The following is a 27154-nucleotide window of genomic DNA, read 5'->3' on the forward strand; positions in this document are numbered from 1 at the left end:
ACTAAACTACAGTGGACTGCAAGGACTGTGACCATTCCCGAGTGTAACGTTTCTTGGCCCTTGTTGGAATTCTTGGACTCTAGGCCCACCAGACTCTCGTAAAAGTTATTGGTTCCTATATGGAACTTGCAAGTTCTAAACCAGGGTTGTCCCCACACTCAACTCATGTGGTCTTGATCCCTTACCCCTGAGCTGTCATTTGGGGGAAGGGGCAGATAAGGGGCAGATAACTGTCCCTGGGACTGCTGCCAGACTGCTCTGGGAACTTTTTTTTTTTTTTTTAAGACTTTATTTATTTATTTGACAGAGAGAGAGATAGCGAGAATAGGAACATGAGCAGGGGGAGTGGGAGAGCAGGGAGCCTGATGCGGGGCTCGATCCCAGGACCCTGCGGTCATGACCTGAGCCGAAGGCAGACGCTTAACGACTGAGCCACCCAGGCACCCCTGCTCTGGGAATTCTTGGAAAACACGTGAAAAGCTGCGTGGCTGGCTTACTGGGTTTCCTATTCTATCCTTCTGAGTGAAGGCAAGACCACAAGTGCCCTGAGTTGTGCGAGTATAAAATATTTATCTAGCGGGCGCCTGGGTGGCTCAGATGGTTAAGCGTCTGCCTTCGGCTCAGGTCATGATCTCAGAGTCCTGGGATCGAGTCCCGCATCGGGTTCCCTGCTCGGTGCAGAGCCTGCTTCTCCCTCTCCCTCTGCCACTCCCTCTGCTTGTGCTCTTCTGTCTATCTCTCTGTCAAATAAATAAATAAAATCTTTAAAAAAAAAAAAATTTATCTAGCTGGCCAGAAATCCACTGACAGTAGATACTGCCGAGTGGTAGCAGCAGCGGAATGGACTTTCATATCCTTGGTTCAATGTGGCCAAGGCACTGTGACATAAAAGAATGCCCAGGGAGATGCAGATGAGACTCAAGTCTCAGTGGGGGGCCAACTTTCTCAGAGTCTGATGGCAAAAGTTTGACATCATGTGATAGAGGATAAATCTTTCCATTGTGGGACTAGATGAAAGCTGGAGACAAATTTATGCCGAGAGAAACAGCCCACTCCTCCCCTCCCCACTGTCCATGAAATGGAACTGACCAGAAGTGCAGCTGTAAGTGGGCCAGCTGGCAAGAATGACATTGCCTTGGGGTAGCTGATGCATTTGGGTCAAACTAGGCACTGATGCTCGGCAAGGGGTGGGGAAGAGACTCGAGCTTGACTCTGTGTTTGTGACCGGGGCTGGAACAGACAAGAGGGTGGAGTAGCTGGGTTGGCTCTGACCAAAACTGGGCTGGCCACAGATCTAATCAGCATGGCACGGTGCCCCTGAGCCCCTAGCTGGGGGAGTGGGGGACAGAAGTGGGAGAACTACTCTGCACCAGCACACAGGTCGAAAAGGGCTAGGTGGCAAGTTGGCACACAAACTGGCTACACTGGAAATGGCCACAGTATGGTGCACATCTGGGGTGGCAAAGGTTTCTGAGCAGCTCACGTGGAAGCAACCTCAGCTGCAACCTGGGGCAGCACCCTGAGGGTTTAACCCTCACATGGGGACTGACCAATGTCATCTGCAGACACTTAGTGGTAATTAATGGCAATGCAAACTAAAAACTCCTTGGGCTTTTGAAGAAATAACAAAGGATAACGACTATTTTAAAGTTGGAAGCAAAGAGGATATGGACATCCTTGTTCTTCTGTGAGTAATAAATGAGAAAGGCGTGCTTTATTTGTCATCACTGTCATTTTCTAAGGCAGTGGTTTCAAAATGTGATCTTCATACCAGCAGTATCACCCAGCAGCTTACTAGAAATGTCCATTCTCAAGCCCAACCCTAGTCCTACTAACTCAGGAAGCCCAGCAATCTGTTGAGTCTAATAAGCCCTCCAGGTGATTCTGGTGGACCCCAAAGTCTGAGAGTTGTTGTATTAAAGTTAGTAACTCAAGGTCATGGAGGTTGGTCTGTGAGCCCACAGTGGAAATGGTTCTAGCTTCTAGCTCTATTTTCCTGAAAACCTAATAAAGGGGGAATGTTCTCTTACAGGCAAGGTAGCTTATAGTAAAAATGACCTCAGTTGGTAAATTGTATCTGGATGAGGAGAACTGGAAATAAACTATAAACACCTCATGGAAAGCCAGTTTTGAGCTTCTGAGTGCCATGGTTCTTGTAAATAGCTATGCCCTTTCCAGGACTTAAGGGGCTATCACAAAAGATACTGGTTTTTATATGGAACTTGGGACATCTAAGTCAGGATAGTTCCCACAATACATCATTTGACTTGTTCCCTTGCACTTGAACTGTGACTTGGCAGCAAAGTGTGGCAGGCAGAGAACGGTCCCTGGACTAAATAAGGACTCATACCTGATGCTGCTGCACTTTCCTATCAGAAGATACTACTGTTATTACTTTGTACGGTCATACTCATTTATATTTACTCTGAATATTTACCCTTTCTGTTGCTCTCTGCTCTTTCCTGTTTCCAGCCAGGATAGTTTTCTTTCTGCCCGAAGAAATTCCTTTAGTGATGTTTAGTGCAAGTCTGTTGGTAACATCTTTCAGTTTCTGGCGGTCTAAAATCTTTATTTAACCTTCATTTTTAAAAACAGGTATAATTTACATAGAGAGAAATGCTCAGATCTTAAGTAAAACATTCACTTTTGACTACTAGAGACACAGAAAATTTCCAACACTCTAGAAAGTCCTTTCAAGTTGTTTCCCAGTCAACCCTTTCCTCCACAAAGCAACCAGTGATCTGATTTCTAACACCATAGGTGAGTTCTCCTGTTCAGAATTTTATATAGTTGGGAATCATATACTATGCATGTTTCTGTGTCCAATTTCTTTTATTAGCATAGTATTTTTGAGATTCATCAATATGGATGTTGGATCTTTCTTGCTGAATCCATTAGTATAATTAGTATCCATTGTGTAAATACACCATTGCTCATCCATTCTTCTATTGACTGGCACCTCACTGTTTTTTTGGCTATTATGAATAAATCTGCTGTGAGCATTTTTTAACAAGTATTTTGTGGACATGTATTTTCATGTCTCTTTGATAAACATCTACCAGTAAAATTCCTGTATCATATATGCTTAACTTTTTAATAGACAACCAAACTTTTCCAAAATATCTGTACTGTTATACTTCCACTGCCAACACATGAGAGTTCTGGTTGCTCTACAGCATCTCCAACATTTGCCATTACCAATCTTTTTCTTTTAGCTCTTCTAATGCTAATTAGAGCTTCCTGCTTCAAAGTCTATTTTTTCTTTTTTTTTTTTTAAAGATTTTATTTATTTGACAGAGAGAGACACAGTGAGAGAGGGAACACAAGCAGGGGGAGTGGGAAAGGGAGAAGCAGGCCTCCCGCTGAGCAGGGAGCCCGATGCGGGGCTCGATCCCAGGACCCTGGGACCATGACCTGAGCTGAAGGCAGACGCTTAATGACTGAGCCACCCAGGTGCCCCAAAGTCTATTTTTTCTGATGAGAGTATCGCTCTATCACCTTTTTTTTATTGTTTGCATGGTATATTATTTTCCGTCTTCATACTTTCAATACTTCTGTAACTGATATTTAAAGTGTTTCTCTTATAAGCAGCATATAGTTGAATTTAAAAAAATCCATTCTATACTAAATGCATAAATTATATAACTTTTTTTACCTAACTACTGATATGCTTGGGATCTATACTTCCTATTTTACCATTTGTGTTTTATTTTTATGTGCCTTTTCCTTTCCTGACTTTCTTTAGATTAATCAAATGTTTTATATTATTCCATTTTCCTTCTGTTAAATTACATTTTAAAACCATTGTTAGTAGTTAGCCTAGAGCTTAAAACTGTATTTTTACTTATCACAGTCCCATGCAAATTATTACTTTAGTACTTGGCTGATACCAATTAAACCTTAAAACTTTTAAACTCCATTTACTTCCCTCTCATCATCTGTTATTGTTACCGTGAATTTTAGTGATAACGTAAAAGTGCGGCGCCTCAGGGTCCTGCAGGTATGATTTTGTACAGCTACCGTTCATTCACATTTGTCTTCCTGGCGTTCTTCAGTCCCTCTTGCATGTCAATATTTCTATCTGGGATATTTTCCTGAGAACTTTCTTTAATTATTATTTCAGTGCAGGCCCACTGGTGCCAGATTGTCTGAATTTTCGTTTCTTTGAACTCATCTTTATTTCACCTTAATATTTGAAGGACATGTTTGCTGGTATAAAATTCTAGGCTTGCAGTTTTTTTCTTCCAGCTTGAAAGATGTTGTTACACTGGCCTCTGGTTTCTATCATCTCTGTTGAGATGCTGTCAGTCCCACTGCTCCTCTGGAGGGACCCACGGTGCGTTAAAGATGGGCCATGTATTCTCTGTCATGACTAGCAGACACAGGACGTTTCTCCTGCCTTTGGCTTTGAGCAGGCGCGCTGGACTCGCTTGGACAGAGTGGTGCCGCTGCAGTTCTGGCTACGCATAGGCTCTCAGAGGCCTGCGTGCTTCTGCTTTTCCCCTTGTGGAGCCCCGAGCCACCATGGAGAAAGGGCCAGCTACCCTGCTGGAGAGACTCCCGAGACAGAGCTTCCCAGCTGTGCCCCAGCTATCCCAGCCACTCCAGCGGATGCATCAGACATGCGAGTGAAAGCTTCTTTGGTGGCCAGTCCCAGACAAGTCTCTACATGTCTGCATTAGCATGAACGACTCCAAGTGAGACCAGAAGAAATGCCCAGCTGAGTCTAGCTCAGACTGCACAATCTTGAGCAAATAACGGTTTTGTCTGAAGCCAGTAAATTCTGGGGTGGTTTCTGAGGCAGAAGTGGATAACTGAAATACTGTTTGGTATTCAGAATGGAGTGCTGCCATAATAGAAACTTAGAACCTGTGGTGTTCTAGGACTGGGTTGAATACAACTGCTGAGCATCAGTGAGACTTAACGGAGGCTGGAAAAGCACAGAGGAAATCACTGTTGGAGGCTGGAGAAGGGGCAGGCTTACCTATTGGCAAAACAAACGGTGAGGCTGTATCTTGGAATACAGCAAAAATACCTAACCGCGTTGTGGATCTGGCTAGGAAGACTTCCAAGAGGAATACTGAAAGTGACAAAGGCTTTTTGAAAAATCCTCTAGTAGGGTATTAGAAGAGAGAGAACTTAAACAGGAAACTGTGCAGTTTTTAAGCAGAATTTAGAAAAAATGCCTTAAGCTGGGACTTGCCAGGTTAGAAAATGAAAGTTTTTCAACTACCAGCTTCTCCAATCAGCATGAGGTTTTAAAGTAAAAAAAAAAAAAGAAAAAAAAAATCCAGAATGTTACCAGTAAAACTATGGCCTCAGGGTCAAGCTCAAATCGGAAGCATGGCAGTAGGACCCTTTGTTACTCCCGCCTCAGAAGGTAGATGTAAGCCTCATAAGGCTCTCTCAGACAAAAAGCGTCTAAAAATCTTAAGGGTATTTACACCCTGGACTCAATTCAAGGTAGACAGGGGCCTTCTTGAAGAGATTTGGGGTGTGGGTTCTGTCTGGAGTGACTTATAATTTGAAGGTCTACAAAGTCTTTTAAAGGGGTTGTGCCAGCGTGGACTACAAGGGAGAGAGAGGTGGGAAGCAAGATGAGTGAGTTCTTCAACTGCCAACCCAGGCCTTTCTTACAGAAAAGGAAACACTACTCAGAGAGAAGGGTCAGGAGCGGAGAAGCAGATTAGGGAACCAAGCCCAGGAAACCAAAATGGGCCATAATCAAGGAATATTCCTTGTAATGCAAGTCATCATGGGAACTGGTGACATATGGCCAGACAGGGTCCAGAATCGACAGGGAACAGTGACTGCTACGTCCTTCCTGTTTCCTCTCTTTAAAACTGCCATGACTTCCCTATTCCTGCCATACTGTCGTGTCGTGCCAGAAGCCGAGGTGATTCTCTCAATCACTAGGTTATAGTACCGCTTTAACATTCCATGCTAATAAAGTGGAAAGATACCTAACCATAAAGTAATTAATTTTAGTTTTACAAAACCCCCTCTTTACATAAATATCACACAGAAACAGATGAACAGTCTTAGAAACTCTGTTCTATGTCCTCTAGGCTCTATGAAAATGCAGTTTTGCAGATATTTTCTTTCATCATTTCAAGAGAAGAAGATATTTAAAGTTGTGTTGCCCATCCACAATCTGAAATGCCAACTACTCTCTTCCACCAGAAGGACACCTGACTTATGTCATATACTGTGATTCCATGGTTGCCAGGACCCCCATCTCCATGTACCCACGCTGGAGTAAAGAGGACAAAACTGATGAGGTAGGTTTCACCACGGGAGGTAAGCAAGGCCGCCACAAAGAGTACTACTAACTGAGTGATGGAAAAAGCAATGGAAAAGTGATGGAAACTTTTAGTGATGGGTTATTTCATGTCCTCCCTTTAGCTACTAAGTGCTGCGTAACTCACGGAAGAGGTTAGAGCCACTTCGTGGCAAATCATCTGGGAAAGTTAGAAGGTGGACGAACGGTAGTTTCCAGCTTTCCTACAGGGTGACTTACCTTTTCCAAAACTTTGGCAATTCGCGTGCCAATTTGTTCGAGTGACTGCTGTGGATATTGGTCTTTGCCAAGATTCTGCAGTACCTGGTGCAGGGAAAGATGGCAGGTGAGAGCAATGAAAGGAGCAGGATCTAGGTGACGCTGCTGACGCTGAGTTGGACACTAGAGCCCAAAAGCAATGGCTGCTCTGGGGTACGTGCTGTGGTCCTGCTGGTCAGGCACTTCGCGCAAGATGTGTGGAAGCCTTTTGAGTGTCCCTTCCGTCCCCTTCCACTTAACAAAAACTACAGACATGTAAAACACATTCATTACAGCAACATTAGAAAACAGAGTAAATAAAGAAAGTTAAAGCTATCTATAATTTTGTCACCTAGATGCAACCACTGCTAATATCTTTATACTGATCTTTCAGGTATTTTTCTGAAATAATATGTATACACACATATTACTTCTCTCACAGAATATGGGATCACACTGCATACTGTCACCTATATTTTCACATAATATGAAGATTTCTTCATGCCAATAAATGTATTTCTACTACATTTTTCTTGAGCGCTCCATTGTATACTATCTTATATCTATACAACATTTATTTAACAAATCCTCTATTCTTGGACATTTGTGGTATGTTTCTCCAATTGTTCTTCTTGGTATACTGTTTGCTAGGTATATGCCAAGTCTGCTCACCTTCCTTGCCTTCTTAAGAATGCCAACAGGAGAGGGCGCCTGGGTGGCTCAGTTGGTTAAGCGACTGCCTTCGGCTCAGGTCATGATCCTGGAGTCCCAGGATCAAGTCCCGCATCGGGCTCCCTGCTCAGCAGGGAGTCTGCTTCTCCCTCTGACCCTCCCCCCTCTCATGTGCTCTCTCTCTCTCTTTCAAATAAATAAATAAAATCTTTAAAAAAAAAAAAAAAAAAAAAAAAAAAAAAAAAAAGAATGCCAACAGGAGAATAAGCTGCCCTAAGTAATTCTTACAAGAGCCTCTGTCTGATGGCAAGCAGAATGCTACCCACCTTGAGGAGTGAATCAGAATTAAACTTTCCTGGCCATTAAAAGAAAAGCATAAACTCAATCCCAGGGCCTGAAAGAAATTAGGCCTGGCCTAAAGTCACCAAGATGACAGCCAGCTGAAAAAAGACAAAAAAATATGGCCTGGCCACTGGGCTTTCTGCTATGAGCTGCATCATCACTGTGGCGCTAACAGCTATAGAGAGGCTGAATAAAGCTGAGCACTCACCTCTGTTAACTGACTCTCACCCGTGTAGTGAAGGCTGGCCCGGTTGGAGACCCCGTGCAAGTGGTCCAGGGTGTGCATGCTCGTGGGGAGATTGCCGTTGCAAAGGGGCTCCATCGCTGGCTGCTGTATTGGAGTGGCAAAGTCGATGTGTTCTGTGATGCTGAAAAATGGAGATTGCCACATTAGCCATGGAAAACCTGAGTGGGTAGGGAGCAAGAGTACTAATAATCAGCTGATCGTAACTTCACTATGTTACTAGGACTGTCTGGAACCACAGACTCACAGACTGAAGAGACCTCAGAAGTGATCTAGTCTGATCTCTCATTTTACAGGTGCAAGGATCCAGTGCCTGGCAATAACTGTTTGTTGAATGTATGAGCAGAGATCATACCCCAGGTCAAAGGAGCAGTGCTGGAATCTGAGTCATGAACTCAGTGATTTCCTGGTCCACTCAAGCTGCCTCCTTTCTACGCACCATGGTGTCTGGTTTGGTCACTGCCATTGGCCACTTTTTCTCACTGGGGAAGTTTTGAACCTGGCAGGTTTTATTCTAGGATTTCTTTTTTCAGGGAAAAATTTCTTTGTCAGTGATAAATACCCACAAGTGGTTCCTATCTTTTACTTTCCCTTTATGCACAGAAGCCCACCCCACAGAAAAAGTGACCTCAAGTTTAGACAGTACATTTTAAACAGATGTGGCTGGTCAATATATCTATGCATAAGATGTTAACTCCCTTTTGTAGTCCCAAAGTGGTCATTTTCCTGCTATATGCAGGCTAAATGTTATACACTACCATATATGCTGATATGGCAAACTGGCATGGTCAAATTTTATTTCTAACTATTTAAAGCGCTCATATATATTAGGCAAACATTCATTCATTATTTATTCAGAGCCTACTACATGTCACACACCAGAGCTATAATAACTAACAAGACATACCCAATCCCTGCTGTTATGGTGCTTGTGGTCTTGTGAGTGACTGAGTTATTACAGATGTTATAAAAGAGGAAAACAAGGTACAATGTCAGTACACTATGGGGGGGTATATATGAGGAAGGGGGTGGTTAGTGAAGGATTCCCTGAGAAGTAAGATTTAAGTCAAGACCAGAAGGATGAGTGTAAACAAACCAGGTGGGAAAAAGGTGGTGAGAACATCACCGCACGCAAAGGGACACCGGTGTGAAGGGCCCGACAGGAGGGAGGGTGGTGAGGATGGAAAGACACGTAGCAGCAGATCACGAAGGGCTTTGTGGACCACGGTAAAGAGCAATAAGAAGTTATTAGAGCATTTTAAGAATTATTTGACTTGTATTTGAGGAAGGAGTCTGAGTACTGTAGGGAGAAGGGGCAGAATAGAGTCAAGAGTGAATAAAGCATGCGGCCCAGCTAGGAGGCTACTGAGTGAATGGAAATGGAGATGATGGGGATCTGGTTTAAGGGGGCAGCAATGGAGACGGAGAAGAGCTGATGGCTTTGAAAAATACTCAGAGGATGGAAGGGGTAAGAATGGGTAACAGACCAGATCTGAGTATCTAAGGGAAAGGGATCATTAAGGACGACTCCCAGGTTTCTGGCCAAAGCCCTGCTAGAGCTATCTACTAAGAATAAGAAACAGGGGCGCCTGGGTGGCTCAGTCGTTAAGCATCTGCCTTTGGCTCAGGTCATGATCCCAGGGTCCTGGGATCGAGCCCCACATCCAGCTCCTGGCTCAGCGGGGAGCCTGCTTCTCCCTCTGCCTCTCCCTCTGCTCGTGCTCTCTCTCTCTCTCTCTATCTCTGTGTCTTGAATGAATAAATAAAATCTTAAAAAAAATTTTTTTTTAAATAAAAAAGAAACAGAAAACAGAACAATGATTTTTTGGAAGGAGAGTGGACAAGAAAATTATGAGTTTGGTTTTCCTGAGCTTGAGGTGTCTCAGAGGTATTGAGGCAGGGAGGCCAGGTAGGTAACCGGACAGATGGGTTGAGGAATTTGAAGAAAAATCTGACCTGGAGATTCGAATTTGAGAGCTGTCAATATATTGGTGGTGACAGACGTTCTGGGAGTACATCAGTCTGACTAAGAGGGATTCTAAGATAAGAAGGCTGAGAGGTAAATCTTGGGGAACTCCAACACTTAAAGGGTAGAAAGGAGCCAGCAAAAGAGAATGAGCATTCAGGGAGGAAAAAGTTATCAGAGGGGCAGCCTTGCTCAGCTGGTGTCTTGGTGGGTGTTTGTAAACATGGATATGCTCTGGCTCCCTTTTTAAGTACACAATGTTAGTGAGAAACCACAGGTGTTTCTATAAAGAGGGATCCAGTCTTCCACTCTAAGTAAGTCACACACTTCTGGAGAGCTTACAGAGTGCGGGGGAAGGCACTAAGAAGGCAAGGCACATTCGCTGTTTCAGTACAATGGGCTGTGCCCACCTGTGGCCTGTGGTCAGCAATGGTCATCCTCGGAACCACCAAGCCTAAAAAGGCCGAGTCTTCTAATAGCTGCTGACAAAGAAGGGCATCCCTGAAGTCAGCGGAGGCCCAACGGGTTCGCTGGAACACAAAGGCCATGAAGGGGGGAGAGGTTTAAGATACTCACTCAATGTTTTTTGAAGAAACTGCAAGCCAGGTACTCACGATGGCAGTCAGCTCTACCCAGCGGAGTTTGAGGCACTCGTCTGGGCTGGGCCATCCCAGACTCTGGTAGTCACGCTTTTTTCCTAGAAGGAAAGTATGTCATCAATGGACATAACTGCAAAGGAAGAGAACCCACAGTGTCTTAGGTGCTGGTGATTACTTCACCCAGGCTGGTGTGTTTGGAGGTTCCAGTCATTCTTCTAGTCTTTAGGATTTTTATCATCTAGAGAATTAAACTCTTGTCATTCACAGCAAAGGCAGTAAGATTATCTGAGTAAAGTCTTAGACTCAGAGACAGATGATGAAGTAAAAATAAATGAGTCCATTAGATTTAAGACTGATCAACATAAGATAAGAGCTAAGATATTCTTCAATGTTAACATCTTACCAAATTTCATTTTTACCCCTCTCCATTTTGATTTTATAAAGATAACTCCAACTTAGGAAAAGCATTTATGGCTAAAGCAAGGTTTCTCATCCTGGCAGTACTGACGTCGTGGGCTGGAGGATGCTTTGTCGTGGGGGCTGTCCTGTGCATTGGAGGACGTTTAGCAGCATCCCTGGCTTCTACCCCATAGAACCAGTAGCACCCTCCCCCAGATGTGACAACCAAAGTGTGCCCTGGGAAGACAAAATCACTCCTGGTAGAGAACCACTGTTGTAGAGAAAAGCAGCAGATGGGGAATAATGGTGATAATGAAAGGTTATCATTTATGTCCAGAGCACTTACTGTGTGTTCAGGTCCTGTGCTAAGTGCTTTACATCCACAGACTCATTTCTCAGATGGAAAAAAATCTCTCTTCTCAGAGAGATCAAGTGACTTGCCCAAGGTCACCTGGCTAGTATATGGCAGAGCCAGGATCCAGATCCAGATCTGAGTCTAACAAGTATGCTTCTAATCACCATGCTATTTAAAGCTATATTGGGCTTTTAGCGCTCTGTTAATGGACACCCTTCACAGGTACTACCTTTTGTGTGTAGGCCCTTCACTTAGATTGAGACCCCAAGAAAAAAACAGAACCAAATCTTGTCTGGGAAGGGGTCTTCTGGAGGACTTACAATAGAATGAGTGGGCAGGAAGGAGAACTTTCGTTCTGTGTGACTTTTTTAATAATGTAGGAATTTACCAATAACAGAAAACTGTTTGAGGTATAAACAGGGCTTTAGATTTAAATAAAATAGAAAAGAACAGTTTGGAAGAGTTTCAAATAAACCCTGCTTATTTTTTATTTTATTATTTTATTTTTTTAAGGTTTTATTTATTTATTTGACAGAGAGAGACACAGCAAGAGAGGAAACACAAGTAGGGGGAGTGGGAGAGGGAGAAGCAGGCTCCCTGCCGAGCAGGGAGCCCGATGCGGGGCTCCATCCGAGGACCCTGGGGTCATGACCTGAGCCGAAGGCAGACGCTTAACGACTGAGCCACCCAGGCACCCCAAATAAACCCTGTTTAAATGAATAACTGAAAGAATTAAACCGTAAGTTTAACAATAAAGCTTATTTTTCTATTATGTTTAAAGAAATTCACTTGAACAACATTTATTGAGCATCTATCATAAGGGCCTGGGAACTGTGTTGAGACACTAGGGATACAGAGGGGAATAATACAGAATGGGCCTGCCCTTGAGTTCACAGTCTAGTGAGGAAGGTAATCATAAATCCTAGGATACAACAGGATGAGTGCCAGAGTGAAAGTATAGGACAACTGCACGGAGGTGAGAGCAACTAATTCTGCCTGAAGGTACTAAGGAAGGGAAGGCACGTAGAGTCTGAAGTTTAAGGATGAGTGATCTTTTAGCACTGCTGAGGTGGCAGGGGGGCATTCCAAGCAGAGGGAACAGCATGTGCAAAGGCAAGGGGTAAAATAAAAGCACGGCTGGTTCAGAAAAACAACAGCATGAAGGCTAGAGACAGGCTGGGTGCTCGTACACCACACGAGGAAGTTTGGACTTCATGCTGTAGGCCATGGGGAGCCTCTGAGCCCACATCTCCCCATCTTGTTCACACAGGAATATCCTAAGAGATTCTGTTAAATGCTTTGCTGAAATCTAGTTACATTGTATTTATGGCACTTCTCTGGTCTTCCAGTCTGGTAGCCCTCGCCAAAAAAGGAAATGAAATTAGTTATGCATTATTAGTTTTACTAATTCTTAGTAAATCTACAGTGGTCCTTATTGATCTCCACTCTTCCCCATGGGCTCACAATCTATCTGTTTTATAATTTGCTTTAGAACTTTGTCAGGATTTATCATGAAGCTTATCTCTTGGTAGTGAAGAGAATCCAGATTTATTTGAAAACCAGGATACTGAACCTCTCTGGCCACCTGTCATTTCTTCCAAGCCTTAGAACTTTTCATATTAGTGACAGTAAGTAGTTCCCTGATGTCATCTACAAGTACATTCAGTGCCCTCCGTGGGCCCACCCACTTGAATCCACTTAAAACCACTTAAATGCTTTTCTAGAATCTCAAACCATACCAAGCTTTAAATTTCACTTTTACAAGAAATTTTTAGTTTTTTGTTTGTAAAAGTAATATAGACTTATTATAAATTATTTAGAAAATGGAAAAGCATGTAGAAGAAAATAAAAAATCACACATATCCCTATCAGCACCTAGAGATGACCACTTACATTCTGGTATATTCTCTTCTATACTTGTTTCTATGTACTTGTTTATTTTAGCTTCTTTCATCAAATCTAAGCGGTCATAAGCTGTAACGTGTACATTATTTTATATGGTGTAAGAAAGAAAAATACTGCCAATTATTGTGTAAAATATCATCATGTGTAAGATGTATCTCAATTGTAGAGATATGGAAATGTGAACAAGTGTAATCATAATACAGTATATTTACTATTTTACAAAAACTGAAGTATTCTACCTGCTATTTTATAAACTGCTTTTGTTCACTTACTAAATTATAAGCGTCTTGGCAGCACAGTACATAGCATGGACATTCTGTAATTTATTTAGGCAATTACCAACATTTAGGTGGTTTAAAATTTTTTATTATGATAAGTGACCCCATGATCAATCTTTGCACTTCTGTCTTTGGCACCTACAAGATGATTTACCTAGGGTAAATTATTGGAAGTAAAATTGTTGGTATATTTTTAAATTTTCTGCTATATATGGTCAGACGATCCCAAAACTCATCTCATTAACTCTGTGTATTGCACATTTAAAGACAGTTTGAGAAGCAAAAATGGCATGTTGCTGTCTGTGTTTGCGTATCTTTGATTGCTAGGGAGGCTGAACATTTTGTCACATGTCAGTGGCCAATTGTACGTGTGTGTTTGGCGAACGGTCTCTGTACTTGCACATATCCTACCGAAATGCTGTATTTTTCATACTGATTTGTAGGTGTTCTTATTTTTTTTAAAGATTTTATTTAGTTGAGAGAGAGAGAAAAAGAGTGTGCTAGTGGGAGGGGTGGGCAGAGGGAGAGGGAGAAGCAGACTCCCCGCTGATCGGGAAGCCCAAGGTGGGGCTCGATCCCAGGACCCTGAGATCATGACCTGAGCTGAAGTCAGGCACTCAACTGACTAAGCCACCCAGGTGTCCCTGTAGGTGTTCTTTAAAAGATACTGATAATCTATGCTTATCACATAGTCTGTAGAAATATAAATATTCTTCAAAAATACTTCGTTTCAGTCCTTTGCCTTTCTATTTTATGGTGTTTTCTGGTGCCAGAATTTTTCTTTTTCTCCCTGCCTTAGAAAGTCCTTTTCCACCTGGAAAGTATATAAATATTCATCTAAATTTTCTACTTTTATGATTTCATTACATTTACTATTTAATGAAATTTTCATTTCCATAATGATACTTTACATTTTGAATACCCTTTTCCTTGCTACAGAAGACAGACCTAGTAGAGGAAGTGTTGCTTTCTTTCTGGAACCCGTTAACACATGATGTCACCCTTAAACAGTAAAGCTACTGCATACTGTCAAATCCGGTCATGACAAAATGTCCTTTTTGGTGCCCTTTGTATTTTTCACAAGTAACACTTCACTCCGGGATTTAGCCAAACTGACCCCATTCTTTATATTTTATTATGTGCACCCTGCTTTCAGCTTTAGTAAGTACAACAAATTAAACAAGACATGTTTTCATGAATTTACCTTGAATTTTTGAAGTCTAAGATAGTGAAAATATCCTTTAAAAAAGAAGATTTTTTAAAAAGAAATTTGATCACCACTACTTCATTGCTAGAAAAGAAAGTCAACTGGGCCCATGGCAATGGCCCTGAACCTGGAGTCCCAAGATGCACTCCAGGACAACTATGAACCCTAAAAGTACATGACATATTCTGATGTATATGCCTTTTTCCTGGGAGTCGTTCTAAAGCATTTATCCAATACTTAAAGAGATCTCTGACACATAAAATATTAAATGTTAATACTTATTGAGTCCTATGTGGCTAGTTCATTTAAAGCATTTTACATGTATAACTCCTATAGTCCTCACAACCACCCAATAAGATAGATATAATCATATTAAACTAGACTATCAAGAACCAATAGGATATTTAAGCTCAAGATGATAAGAATATAAGCCCAGGGGCGCCTGGGTGGCTCAGTCATTAAGTGTCTGCCTTCAGATCAGGTCATGATCCCAGGGTCCTGGGATTGAGCCCTGCATCGGGCTCCCTGCTCTGCAGGAAGCCTGCTTCTCCCTCTGCTGCTCCCCCTGCTTGTGTTCCCTCTCTCACTATGTCTCTCTCTGGACTTGCAGGGGATATGAGTGCTGAAGAAGGGTCCCTAGGACGGAGTGGCCAGAAGCTCTTGCTACGGAGACTGCAGAAGCGAAGATGATGAAGCCATAGAATGGGTGAGAGTTTGCCAAGTCAAGTCTCTCTCTGGACTTGCAGGGGATACGAGTGCTGAAGAAGGGTCTTTTTTTGGGAAAAAATAAATAAATAAAATAAAAGCAACTGTCCTTATTAAAAAAAAGAACATAAGCCTGATAGGCAATGGTAAAAAAGTCAAGTAATGTCACAACAAGCTTTTTATACCAATGACTGTTTCCTCGTTCACTTAGCCCCATTACCTTCTCATCTGATCTCCTTCAAGTCACAAACATATCCTTAGTGAGAAATAAGACTGTGAAATCTGAAAAAAGAAACTGGCATATTAAATATTCAAACTTACCTTGTGGCCCAGGAGATGCCACCTTTGGGCCAGTGATCTCCAGGTTCGCTTGGTAACGCTGTACATTTTCTGCTTGATTCTGTTCTACCTTTTTCCCAGGAGTTTTCTTATGATCTCCTTTGGGTTTCTTGACACGTTTGACCTGGAATGTGATCTGGAAAATGGAGACGTGTTGGGGACATATTAGACCAATTATCAAATCTGTAAAGGCTGTGGATACTGGTGGCTTTAAGAGTAACCCATCCTCGGGGCGCCTGGGTGGCTGAACTGGTTAAGCTTCCGACAGGATCTCAGGGTTGTGAGATCGAGCTCTGTATCAGGCTTCACACTGAGCGAGGAACCTGCTTAAGATTCTCTCTCTCCCTCTGTCCCTCCCCACCCCACCCCGCTCTTGCACTCTCCTTCTTAAAAGAAAAAAGAGTAACCAGTCCTGTGCTAGAGCTCAGAGCTGATTCTCTCCTTCCGTTTAATTTTTACAGATCTCAGTGAAAAATGTTTAGTGAAATAAACAAAATAACCTAGCCTTGAAGGGTGTACACAGGAAACTGAAAATGAAGATGTCTGAACTGGGCAGCTGCAGGCATGCAGGCTTGGAGTGCAGCTCAACAGTCTTCTGCTTCCGCTGCCTCCTGGAAGAGCTAGCAATACAGACAGAAGTAAAGGGAAATGCTTCCTGCAGAACAAGGCCCACATGAAGACTGACCGGAGGGCGGAGTAAAGTGGTGCCACACCCCCAAGAGAAACATCACACTTTGCACCCCCACCAAGACCTGGGCTACAGTTTGGTATGAACTGACTTGGCAAACTCTCACCCATTCTGTGGCTTCATCATCTTCACTTCTGCAGTCTCCGTAGCAAGAGCTTCTGGCCACTCCGTCCTGGGGACCCTTCTTCAGCACTCGTATCCCCTGCAAGTCCAGACGCCGCCCTTTCATCTCCAGGGCTCCCCCAAAGCCTTCCAGGGGCCATGCCTGTTGAAATTCGTCCACCAAAGCCAGTATCTCTTCAGACATTTTTGTTTCATCTGAATTCTCCATCTCATCAGAACCATTGCTCTCCTCAACCACTGTACCTGAAATTCGAGTGCCCACATGTCATTAAAAATTATGTAGTACTGTGCTCGCTTCAGCAGCACATATCCTAAAAATTACGTAGTACTCACTCCAGTACTTGAGTGACTCCAACCTTGCTGTTTGAGCAGCTTTGGCTCTGCTTAGAGGAGATTCGATAGCCCACCCATAAAAATGCCACTCATCATCCTCAAAATGCACAACAAAACATCCTCTTTGCTGTGTAGCTTTGTCAAAAGCTTGGATGAGGACAACAGTAGCAGCGAGGTGGCAAGCGGGCACTGAGTATATCACTAGTGAGCAGGGGGATGGCTATTTTATAAATGTACTTTTTTTGGGAAAAAAAAAAGACCCACTTGCTTTAGATATAAGACACAAATGGCAAAGATGAAATTTATTATGATGTTATTTATTGAGTATGTGGGATTCTTGAAGCTTTCTTCAAAAAGCATATGACATATCATAGCTGCATGTCCAGGCCATAGAGTCTAACTGTCTTACCTGAACGATGATTTGTTTAATGGGAAATTATCCTAATTCTACATTCAGGCTCCTATTTTCACTAATGGGTAGTATAAGAAATAGTGATGGAGCAGTGTAATGTTTTCCTAAAATGGTTATCAAGACATTATTTGTTATGTTGCTCAAGTTTCTTATGTAAAGACTTCCATGGATGCTTCCCAGTGCAATGGCCTAGAAAAATTCTTTCTCCTGAGAAGTCAGTGTTTCCATTGTTATACATTAAAGGTTACACATTCCTACAGGTTCCCCTCTATGCCTAGATAACTAGAACATTTAAGGCAAAAATTTCTGAGTTTCTTAATAGAATGCTTTCCTTTCTTAAAAAAAAAAAAACTTTATTACTTAAACTTCTGCTATTTTGAATTAATGGCTGAATCTTATATTGTGTGTTCCATGTAAGTCATCTGCAATCTTTTCTGGAAGTAGGGTACAAAAACAAATAAAATAGAATGCCTGCTTTTGTAATATGCATCCACTGGACAACCTGAGAGCTCGGGGTTGATTGCTCAGAAAATGCCAGTCTACATTATCCCCGTTAAGCTATCCCAATAACCTTCAGTTGGTAATTCTGGCTTGTTCAGTGATTTAGAACATGGTATTACTAAGGCCAAGGTCAGGAATCTCATTTCCGTATTGACCAGACCTATAACCATAGTGAGTAACCCACTTTAGAAAAGCAGAGTATTAGTCTGAGGAGGCGTGGGGTGAGAAAGATGGCTTACCATCAAGGCTTAAAGCAACATAAAGCTTTGAGCCCTATTCATAGAGTGTCACTCTTGGCTCTGGTGGCATCTCTATCTTCCATCCCACTTTCTATTCCAGAAAGTGGGAAGGTCTGTTGTCAGGCTGGGAGTACCATTAGAAATCTGCTATTCCTTCTTGAAAAAGCTAGAAGGCTCCTCCATTTGTTAACAAGTGACTTTGAAATGTACTGTTGTCCTTTCAAGTAGGTTTCTTTTAGGTTTTTTGAATGAATCTGCTGGTTTTTCTTGATTATTATCACTATCATTATTATTAATGAAGTTCTGAGACAAGCATAAGGTAAAACAGGGGTTTGCAAAGGCATTTTCTTTAGGATATTCGGATAAAAATGGTTGGTTATTGCCCAAATTATGTGGCAAATAGTATAAATGTAGGGTTGACAAAGAGTTTCTAATTTTCAGTTTCTATCTTGTTTACTACTATATCCTGAATGTCCAACATTGTACCTGACACTTCAGAGGCATGGTTGTAGAATGAGTTAATGGAACTCGGGAATAATTTGGTTTCTGAGGTTCTTGAAGATCTGCTGCTCCTACCTTTGCCTTGTCCTGCTGACGATTCAAGACTTTATAAACTCTAAGGTTTACCTTGTCATGTGTTAAAGGCAGGCATCATGTCTTTAACATAGTGTCTGGCATACTATATGATTTACAAATTTCTCAGTTGCTAACTCAGGAAAACACCTGGACAGGGTTGCTATGGGGACCCCAAAAAGCAACTTAATTAAAACAACTGCCTGCCGTCTGACTTGTAGCAACAGAGTTCTAAGTATTCCTCATGTTATTTTAGCTTCCTCTCCTTCCTTCTCCTATGGCCACCATGGGCTTCCCTGCACCTAGTCTTGAGACAGGAAAGGGTTTTTGATAGATTTGGCTGCAGCCAAGAGTATGGGCTTAAAGAAAAGTGGCTTTTGGCCAAAGGTAGACTGCAGGTAACTAATTCCCCAGTGTATAGTTAGAGCTGCATATGGATGCTGTGTTTGGAAGTCTTATTTCCATTCAGTAACTACTACTATTTAGAAATCATTCTAAATAAAGTTGTTCAGTTGCAAAGAATTCTGCAAGCCCAGTTCCAAAGGGTAATGCTCCCCTACGCCCAGACCATATGGTAATATATATATATCATTACTGAGAAGTTCTTAGAGAAAGGGCCTTTCATTGATGGAAACTGGTATTCCAGTCAAGACAGACTATGGAACTTGCCGCAGGCTTTTGCTGCCAGCAGCCACTAGTCCCTTCAAAGGCTGTAGGGGTTGCGGGAGTAGCAATTCCTAAAGAACAACACTACATAGGTGAGGAATGGGGAGATCATAAATGAGCTATGAGTTAGAAACAATAAACCAATCTTTATTTATTTAGAACCTACTATGTGCCTATCTCCATGCTATGAGCCATATAGGTGGGAACAAAAAGAATCTGACTCTGAGGAATTAAATACAGTTCAACAACATGAGGGTTAGGGGTGCTGACCCCCGCACAGTTAAAAATCCACGTATAGCTTTTGCTTCTCCAAAAACTTAGCTACTAATAGCCCACTGTTGACCAGAAGCCTTACCGATAATATAAACAGTCGATTAACACATATTTTATATGCTATAGGTATTGTATACCATATTTTTATAATAAAGGAAGCTAAAAAATGTTCCTAAGAACATAATAAGAAAGAGAAGATAAAGTACTATATGGTATTTATAAAAAAAAAAATCTGCATATAAGTGGATGTGTGCAGTTCAAACCTGTATTGTTCAAGGATCAACTGTATAATCAAGTTGGAGACACAAAACTGTATACATTAAACAATCAGAGAACAATTACATTTAAATACTTTTTTTCTAGAGGAAAAGCATAATTGAGTGTGGTCACAACATGCTTCCTAGAGGAAGGCAGACTACTGAGGCAGGATTTAGACAGGCAGGCAGAGGGCCAGGGAGGGCACTCCCGAGAGGGAGGAGCTTGATCGTAAATACTCAAACCCATATGTACACACACTGATGCAGGCATAAGGAAGGCAATGCGTGAAGGCACTACTAATTTCCCACGAACTAGAACAAAGAATGTATATAGATGGTATCAGCAAACAAGATACTTAGGGAAGGTGGGTAACACTGAGGATGTCTGGGAAAGTTGGGAGGAAGATTCATGTTCAAGGGAGCCTCCCATTTGCTAAGCAGAAGAATAACAAGACGAGAGCCATAATGTGGCATATAAAGGCCAGAGTGGTAAATCAGCTGGCATACTCGGGGGTGGAGAAGGAAGACAGAGGACAGAGACCAGTTAGAAAGGTATTTCAACAATCTCTATATAAAGTTGTTTAAAGAGAAGCTGGCTTAGGGTGAGGACTATAAAAGGGGAATTTTGAAAAGGGAGGAGAAAGAGGTGCGTGAAGAAATTTCAGTGGAGAAATAGAATTTGGTGGTTAAATGGATACAATGACAAAGAATAGGGTAAGTTCAAAGATAATTTCAAGATTTCGAAGCCTAATGTGAAACAGGGACCTTTTTATGATATGGAGTTTTAGAATCTGTGAAAATGAAAACAATGCTATCTACAAAGACTATGGAATTAGGAGAGGGCAAAAGGACTTATCATGTTGGGATTTCAGACACTTATTAATTCATTTAAGCATTTGTTGTCTGTGTCCAAAAATGTGCTGAGGGCTTGTAATAGTCCAGGTTAGAATGGACAGAGGGACATATCTCCAGACACTGTCTAATTCTGGAAATACAGAATTCAGGTTTGGAAAGAGGTCTGGACTATAGCAGGATCACAGAAGGTTTTAGATTATACTTGAAGCAAGAAGAAAAAGTAAAATATTAGGATTGCTGCTTGTGGGACCAATGGTATAATATAAACTAAAAACAGAGAAACTGAGATCCCATATCTCTATTATTTTCTTTATCTTCTTTAACATGTACCATTTTCACACTGGAAAAAGGAGAATACATATTATGAAGTAAGGAGACTGTGAGCACCCACAGTGAGGCTTAGATGAGTTCGGGTTTTTTCACTTGGATGAATAGTATCTCAGGCTACTAGGAAAGCTTACTTGAGTTTGAGCCATGTCAGATCATCTGTCAAGAATCACAGGGACTAGGAGAAGTGTTGAGAGACGGAGAGAGGTATATGTTGTCCTCAAAAAGAAAAAAAAAAAAGTAGAAGAAGAAGAAGGGGAGGAGGAAGAAGAAGAAAAAGAAGTCCAACATAATCTTGTAATGTTCCAGACACATCTGGAGATTCATCGGTAAGTCTGGCACCGCAGTTTAAGAGATTTTCAAAGCAGAGCACATTGATAGAAACATGACTTGGTGAAAGTGCCCAAAATCATATTAAATGAAGGACTGAAGATACCAAGGTGAAGCCATGGAAGGAACAGTAGCTGACACAGTACACACAAAAAAATCAGGCTTGAAAAATATTTACTAGAAAGATTTTTTCTTCTTTTTTTAAACATTTTCTTTATTTCATTTTTTGACAGAGAGAGTGCAAGTGTGGGGTGAGGGGCAGAGGGAGAGGGAGAGAGTTCCAAGCAGACTCCATGCTGACCGGGGAGCCCGACATGGGGCTCAATCTCACGACGCTGAGATTGGGGCCCTGAGATCACGACCTGAGCAGAAACCAAGAGTCAGACGCTTAACCGACTGAGCCACCCAGGCGCCCAGAAAGATTTTTTTTTTTTTAAATTCTAGAAAGATTACTTCGAGATTGGTGAAGGTACTAAGAGCCCTAACTGGAGTTGTTCAAGGAAATAAGGAAGCTGAAGGAAGCAAAAACATAGGGGTGTAGGGTAGGTAGGAAAAGAGTCATCTTCAAATGTGATTTTAATGAGAGACAAGCCTGACTTTGTTAGCTTCAGAGGGCAGGACCGGAGATGAGAAGTCACATTTTAGCTCAATATTAGGAAAGACTTTTGAATGGTCAGAAAGTGGAATGGGCTACCAAGGGAGACTGAGCTCCCTGTGCCCGGAGCAGAAGCTGAAGCCACAATGACTTGTTAAGGACGTTCCTGAGAGGGAGTGGAACATCAGAAGATGAGCAAAAGAAAAGTGACTGTATTGGGTAAGAAACAGCATTAATAATCTTGGAAGAGAGGTTTGTGTTACGAAGAGTTTTAGGAAGAATGAAATGAAAGGTGAGTTCTACATTCAAAACAAAGCAGACTGACAGCAAACAGAGGTAAAGATCACACATTCGAAGAGATGACCAGCAGAAAAAAAAAAAAAAGTCCTTCCTTCAAAATTTGACTCAAAACATCTCCAGAAACTCTTACAAGATTAGTACCAATAGGCTTGAGTACTAGAATGTGGTTTCTGAAGGCAAGCAGGGCACCTTCTACCTCTGAGAATGATACCACAGAGAAATACATCCATCTCATAAAATAAAAAGAATATACTGTGGAATTAGACAAATTTGGTTTCACACAAAGACTCCACCACCATAGGGCCTTCGGCAATTCTGTCTTGAGCTCTAGTATTTTCTTTAAAACGCAGTGATCTGGTTTTGAAGTCACAGTATAAAGCTATAGACTTCCTTAAGATTTCATGCATCAACAATGGCATAATATTTAAAGCCAGTAATCACAAAGCACAAAAGGCTTAAATGAAATCACTCAGACTGAGGTAGGTTAGGAAATTCACTTCTGAGAAAAAAAACAGATCATCAATTTTCATTTGCACCAATGGTGTTTTAGCTGGGTCAGTATAGCAAGAGAAAACTGGGGATTTCAAGAAGATAATCCAGAAGAGCAAACAGATAATCTTTCCTGTAACAACTCTTGTGCAAATGTCAGGGTTCCCTAGATGTTTATTGAGCAGATACTGTGTGTACGTACTTGTGAGCACTTTGGCTCCCAAGCAGCCTCTAAGTCTGGAAGCAGCAGAGTCACACCTATGTGTGCAGAAGTGAACACTGACTGAGCTCCAACTGTGTACCGAGCTCTAAAAGAAATGTTTCATTTAAATACTAATCACTTGAGGCATTTTTTTGTTTGTTTTTAAATTAATGAGGTAAGGGAAGCTCAGAAAGATTAAGTAACTTGCCCAAGATTTAACAACTAGTTGGTGTTGCTGCAAGGACATGGTAGCAGAATCTCTGACTACAAAGCCTATCTCTTCCTTCCGCATCTAAAGTTTACTGAGGGGGCACCTGGGTGGCTCAGTCGTTAGGCATCTGCCTTCGGCTGAGGTCATGATCTCTGGGGTCCTGGGATCAAGCCCCGCATCGGACTCCCTGCTCTGTGGGAAGCCTGCTTATCCCTCTCCCACTCCCCCTGTGTGTGTTCCCTCTCTCGCTGTGTCTCTCTCTGTCAAATAAATAAATAAAATCTTAAAAAAAATAAAAAAATAAAAAAATAAAATAAAGTTTACTGAGGAGGATTTTTGTACTAGATGATGGGGTATTAAAGCAGTGGTTTTTCCAATGTTAATCAGTGACACAATTTGTACCAATCCTTAGCAAAATGAGAAACATAAAAAGGATATGTATATAAAATTATAATAAACACACACACACATGCATGCACATCCAGATACAAATTTTTGGAGTAAGGTTGCCGACTGTCCGTTTTTGAAAAAGACCTTTATTGTGAGATTGTCTTTGCACTTTTTGACATTAAAATTTTCTTTGCTTTTATAAAATAATGGTAACAGCAGATGCTAGTTTTCTTTAAAAATGACCTTACTAATTAAAAAATAAAGTTCTAATCCATCACCCCCCTATTTCTAAGGCCCACAGACAAAGGGTATAATGCATGGGATCAGAAGACCTGAGGATGAGTTTTAGTTATGCTATCTACTGATGATCTTGGTCGAGGGACCTAACTTCTCTGAGTCTCAATTTTCTCATCTATAAGATGGGCTTGATAATAATACCTATTTCACACAATTAACACATTAATTCATAAGTTTGTAAATTATATATAAGTGCTGCTGAAGTGAGCATATGTTTGTAAATTGTAAAGTATCATAGAAAGGTAGTGATTATCATAAGTTTATGGTTACTGGAAAGGGCTTAACTGTATTTCTTTAAATTTTCCTCCAAAAATAGAATTTTCAAAAACTCTTTAATCCTTGGCTTTTATTATAACACACTATTTGCATTTTAAAAAATGGAGTTTTTCTCACTCTGATAACCACACTACAGGAAGCCTGCTGGTATAAACATACTAACATACCACGAGTATAGTCCCTGTGCACCTGTTTGTGTCTAGGGAAAAGAAGAAGGTGCTCCCAGAATTCAAATATATGGCGAAGAAAAGTTAGTACCTGAGAGTGAAACTAGTAATAGTCATCATTATACTATGGATTGAATTAGCAATCTGTAAAAGAATCCACCCTAAGACACAGTCTGCATGATGCTGAAGGGACTTGGAAAAGACCCCGTCTCAGCCAGGGTAACCATACTGCCTTTTCCAGTACAGGGATGGGATGGAACGCCATGGGCAACACGGGACTAAAGAAACTTAACTCAGGCACTAGGTTATAATCTATCTCAAACAATGATGTACTATTTGGAAAATGAGACAAACAGCAAGATTCTGGTTGGGTTTTATTCCGAACTGTCTGAAGAAAAAAGAGTCTAATTTGGTGGTCATGAGTATTCCGGTCATTAGGGAGCTGTATTATATTGGAATAGGAACAGTTTGTGTAAATTGAATAAAATACCCCTTAACATTGCTCAGTTTCATCTGTGGTGATTCTGAGTTTATCAAGCAACCTCATGATGCCCGTTTGGTTGTGTGGGTACCTGATGCCAGACGGAGACAAGAGGCTGCCAGGCACCAGAGCGGAGTAGCTCCCTCGTAAATGAACAAACTGCCTATCCAGTTTACGAATCCATCTCTTTTGAAATGGTAAGTGGAAATTAGTTTCCTTAAAGCCCAATGATTTCTGACAGAACTGATGAAACTAATTTTCTAAACCTGCAAAGGTGAAGGTCACAACTTCCCCTCTGAGGTCTAGCTTGCTTCTCTTAGACATCATTTTTTATATACAATACCACTTAGAAGGAAACACAGATTTTGTAATTTCTAAATATGCTAATCCAACCTACACAGGAAGGCAAATGCCACATTTCATTACTTTAACAAATATTTACTGTACATAGAAATATACTTATATAGGACATGATACGTAAGAAGTTCACAGTCTGATGGGAAATAAGACACACAAGCATTCACATTGTATGAAATGTGCCTTGACAAAAAGTGGGAACAAGACAGCGTACAGAGCAACTAAATGCCTGGAGACCTTTGTGAATGCCTCACAGAGGAGGTGATATTTAAGCTGGATCTTGGAGATGCGTAAGGGTCGTTGACAACAAGCAAAGAGTACACAGGGGCTATTCCCAGCCTGTGCAGACACGGAGGCTCCAAGAGCATGGCATGTGAGGGAAATGGTGGAAGGCTTATACATCCTGCTACGTAGAGCAGCGGTAGATGGTACCACTTGGAGACAAAACTAGGGCCAAATTGCCACATCTCCTATACTATGATACCTGGATTTTCCCTATAGGTAACACAGAGCCACTGAAAACTTTAAACATAGGCAACTTCTGATCAGATCTGATTTTAGAAACAACTCTTCGGACACAAAATATATTGGTAACAGGGGTTGCTTCTGCTTTTAAAATTTTGTACCAATTACATGTGTTATCTCTCTCCTACACAAACACACATACACACTCTCTCTCTCTCTCTCCATACACAAACAGAAGTAAAGGACTAGATATTGGAAATTCAATTATGAAGCTACTGTGATTGCCCAAGCAGAAATGAAGAAAGTCTGAATTCAGGCAGTGGCAGAAGAATAGATGAAGAGATAAACAGATGCAACAGGTCTTGGATACAGTGGTGACTGGGTGAGTTGTGATGCCATTAAGAGACAGCAGGGATATAGGAATTAGAAGCAGTTCAAGAAATAGGATGAAAATGAGGACAAGTTCAATTTTGGATATGTGCAATTTGAAGTGCCTATGGCACATTGAGATAGAGACCACTAAAAAAGTGGAAATAAGATCTAGAGTTGTAGAGAATGTCCTAACTGAAAATAGAGATTTGGAGTCACTGTTATACTCAAAAGTATCTGAGACACGAAGAAATAACACACAGAGGGTTAAGAAGAGGGATAAGAAAAAAAGACCAATGTTAAGATCCTGGGTAATCCAACAAATAAGGGGCAAAGTAAAGAATAAGTGAAAGAAATCGAAAAAGATGTCCTGAGGACAGGAAGAGAGCCAAGAGCAAGTGATACCCCCGAAGCCAAGAGGAGAAGGAACAGAGTTTTAAGAAGTGGGGAGTTGTGCATAGATCCAAATGCAGCAAAGTGGTTAAGAAGGATGAGTACTACAAAGTCATTCACATTGGCAATTATACATTGACCGATAATGTCAAGAACTGTTCAGTACAGCACAGCTCAAACTGTGGTTGTAGAATGGAGTTTTAGGAGAGGGCCTGGTAGGTATTTCTATTATTCCAAATCTTTAAATATTATTGGGTTAGCGTAAATAGAAGTTATCTTGCTTTTTTTTCAATGACTTGCTCAGTAGATTCCTGATATTAAGAAGAAAGACTGGTATATAAATGAATCAAATTTGTCCTAGCAAAATAAGACATGGAGGCGAAAGAAAAAAGAAAGAAGTGTGAAGAGCTTTTTCACATGCTAGCCGGTCTTCCATCTCACACCTGCGGGTCACCCTTGTGATTCTACAAATATAATGAGTGTCTATTAAAAGAAAACTATTTAAGTAGAGAAAAGCCTAAACTCAAAGCTTGAGAGTTGATTTTACCCCAGAAGCACAGCTCAGGTCAAATCAACTTACTTTCAAGTCTAAGGGCATCTGAATCCCTCCCTGAATTCTCAACAGAGAGTACAGGCTCCTCCTCTGTTCCTGTCTCAGAGGGCTCTTCTTCGGCAGCATCCAGTGACTGTGAGTTGTCAAAATATTTCTGTTTGTCATGGCTGTTGTCCAGGGTTTTCTCATGACAATTACCTCAATGACAAGAGACACAGAGACAGCATATTAGAAACATCTCTCTTAGGTAGTCCCATGGCTCAAGGTCTTCAAGTAGCAGAAAGAGCAAAAAGATGACAGTGTCAGTTTTTCTCCAGCAGGACACACCAAAATCAGTGAGCTGGAGCACCTCGAGCCAGATCTTTATTGTGACTCAAGATTTTGCACTGAAGTTCGAGTTTTACCTGCTAGGCCAGCGTAAGAACCAAGTGTTTGGGGGAAAAATTATGACAACAAAGATCAAGTCCCAAGATCTCATTTCAT

General features: G+C 41.4%; 1 protein-coding gene across 4 annotated transcripts in view; it reads right to left on the bottom strand.

The window, feature by feature from the left end:
- TTC17 (tetratricopeptide repeat domain 17) overlaps positions 1-27154 on the bottom strand; it is a 115671-nt gene that overhangs the window by 16677 nt on the left and 71840 nt on the right. Inside the window, exons 17-23 of one of the 4 annotated variants that reach the window (XM_036097678.2) lie at positions 26699-26869; positions 16344-16603; positions 15532-15685; positions 10339-10459; positions 7761-7920; positions 6521-6604; positions 691-4984 (exon numbers count right to left, since the gene is read on the bottom strand). In XM_036097678.2, the coding sequence (XP_035953571.1) occupies positions 4880-4984; positions 6521-6604; positions 7761-7920; positions 10339-10459; positions 15532-15685; positions 16344-16603; positions 26699-26869 (1055 nt within the window). In that variant the 3' untranslated portion in view covers positions 691-4879. Of the gene's footprint in view, positions 1-690; positions 4985-6520; positions 6605-7760; positions 7921-10172; positions 10242-10338; positions 10460-15531; positions 15686-16343; positions 16604-26698; positions 26870-27154 lie in introns of those variants that run through there. The other 3 variants (XM_036097676.2, XM_036097677.2, XM_036097680.2) reach the window with 3 other exon arrangements.

Source organism: Halichoerus grypus, chromosome 11, assembly GCF_964656455.1.
Source record: "Halichoerus grypus chromosome 11, mHalGry1.hap1.1, whole genome shotgun sequence".
Classification (NCBI taxonomy): domain Eukaryota; kingdom Metazoa; phylum Chordata; class Mammalia; order Carnivora; family Phocidae; genus Halichoerus; species Halichoerus grypus.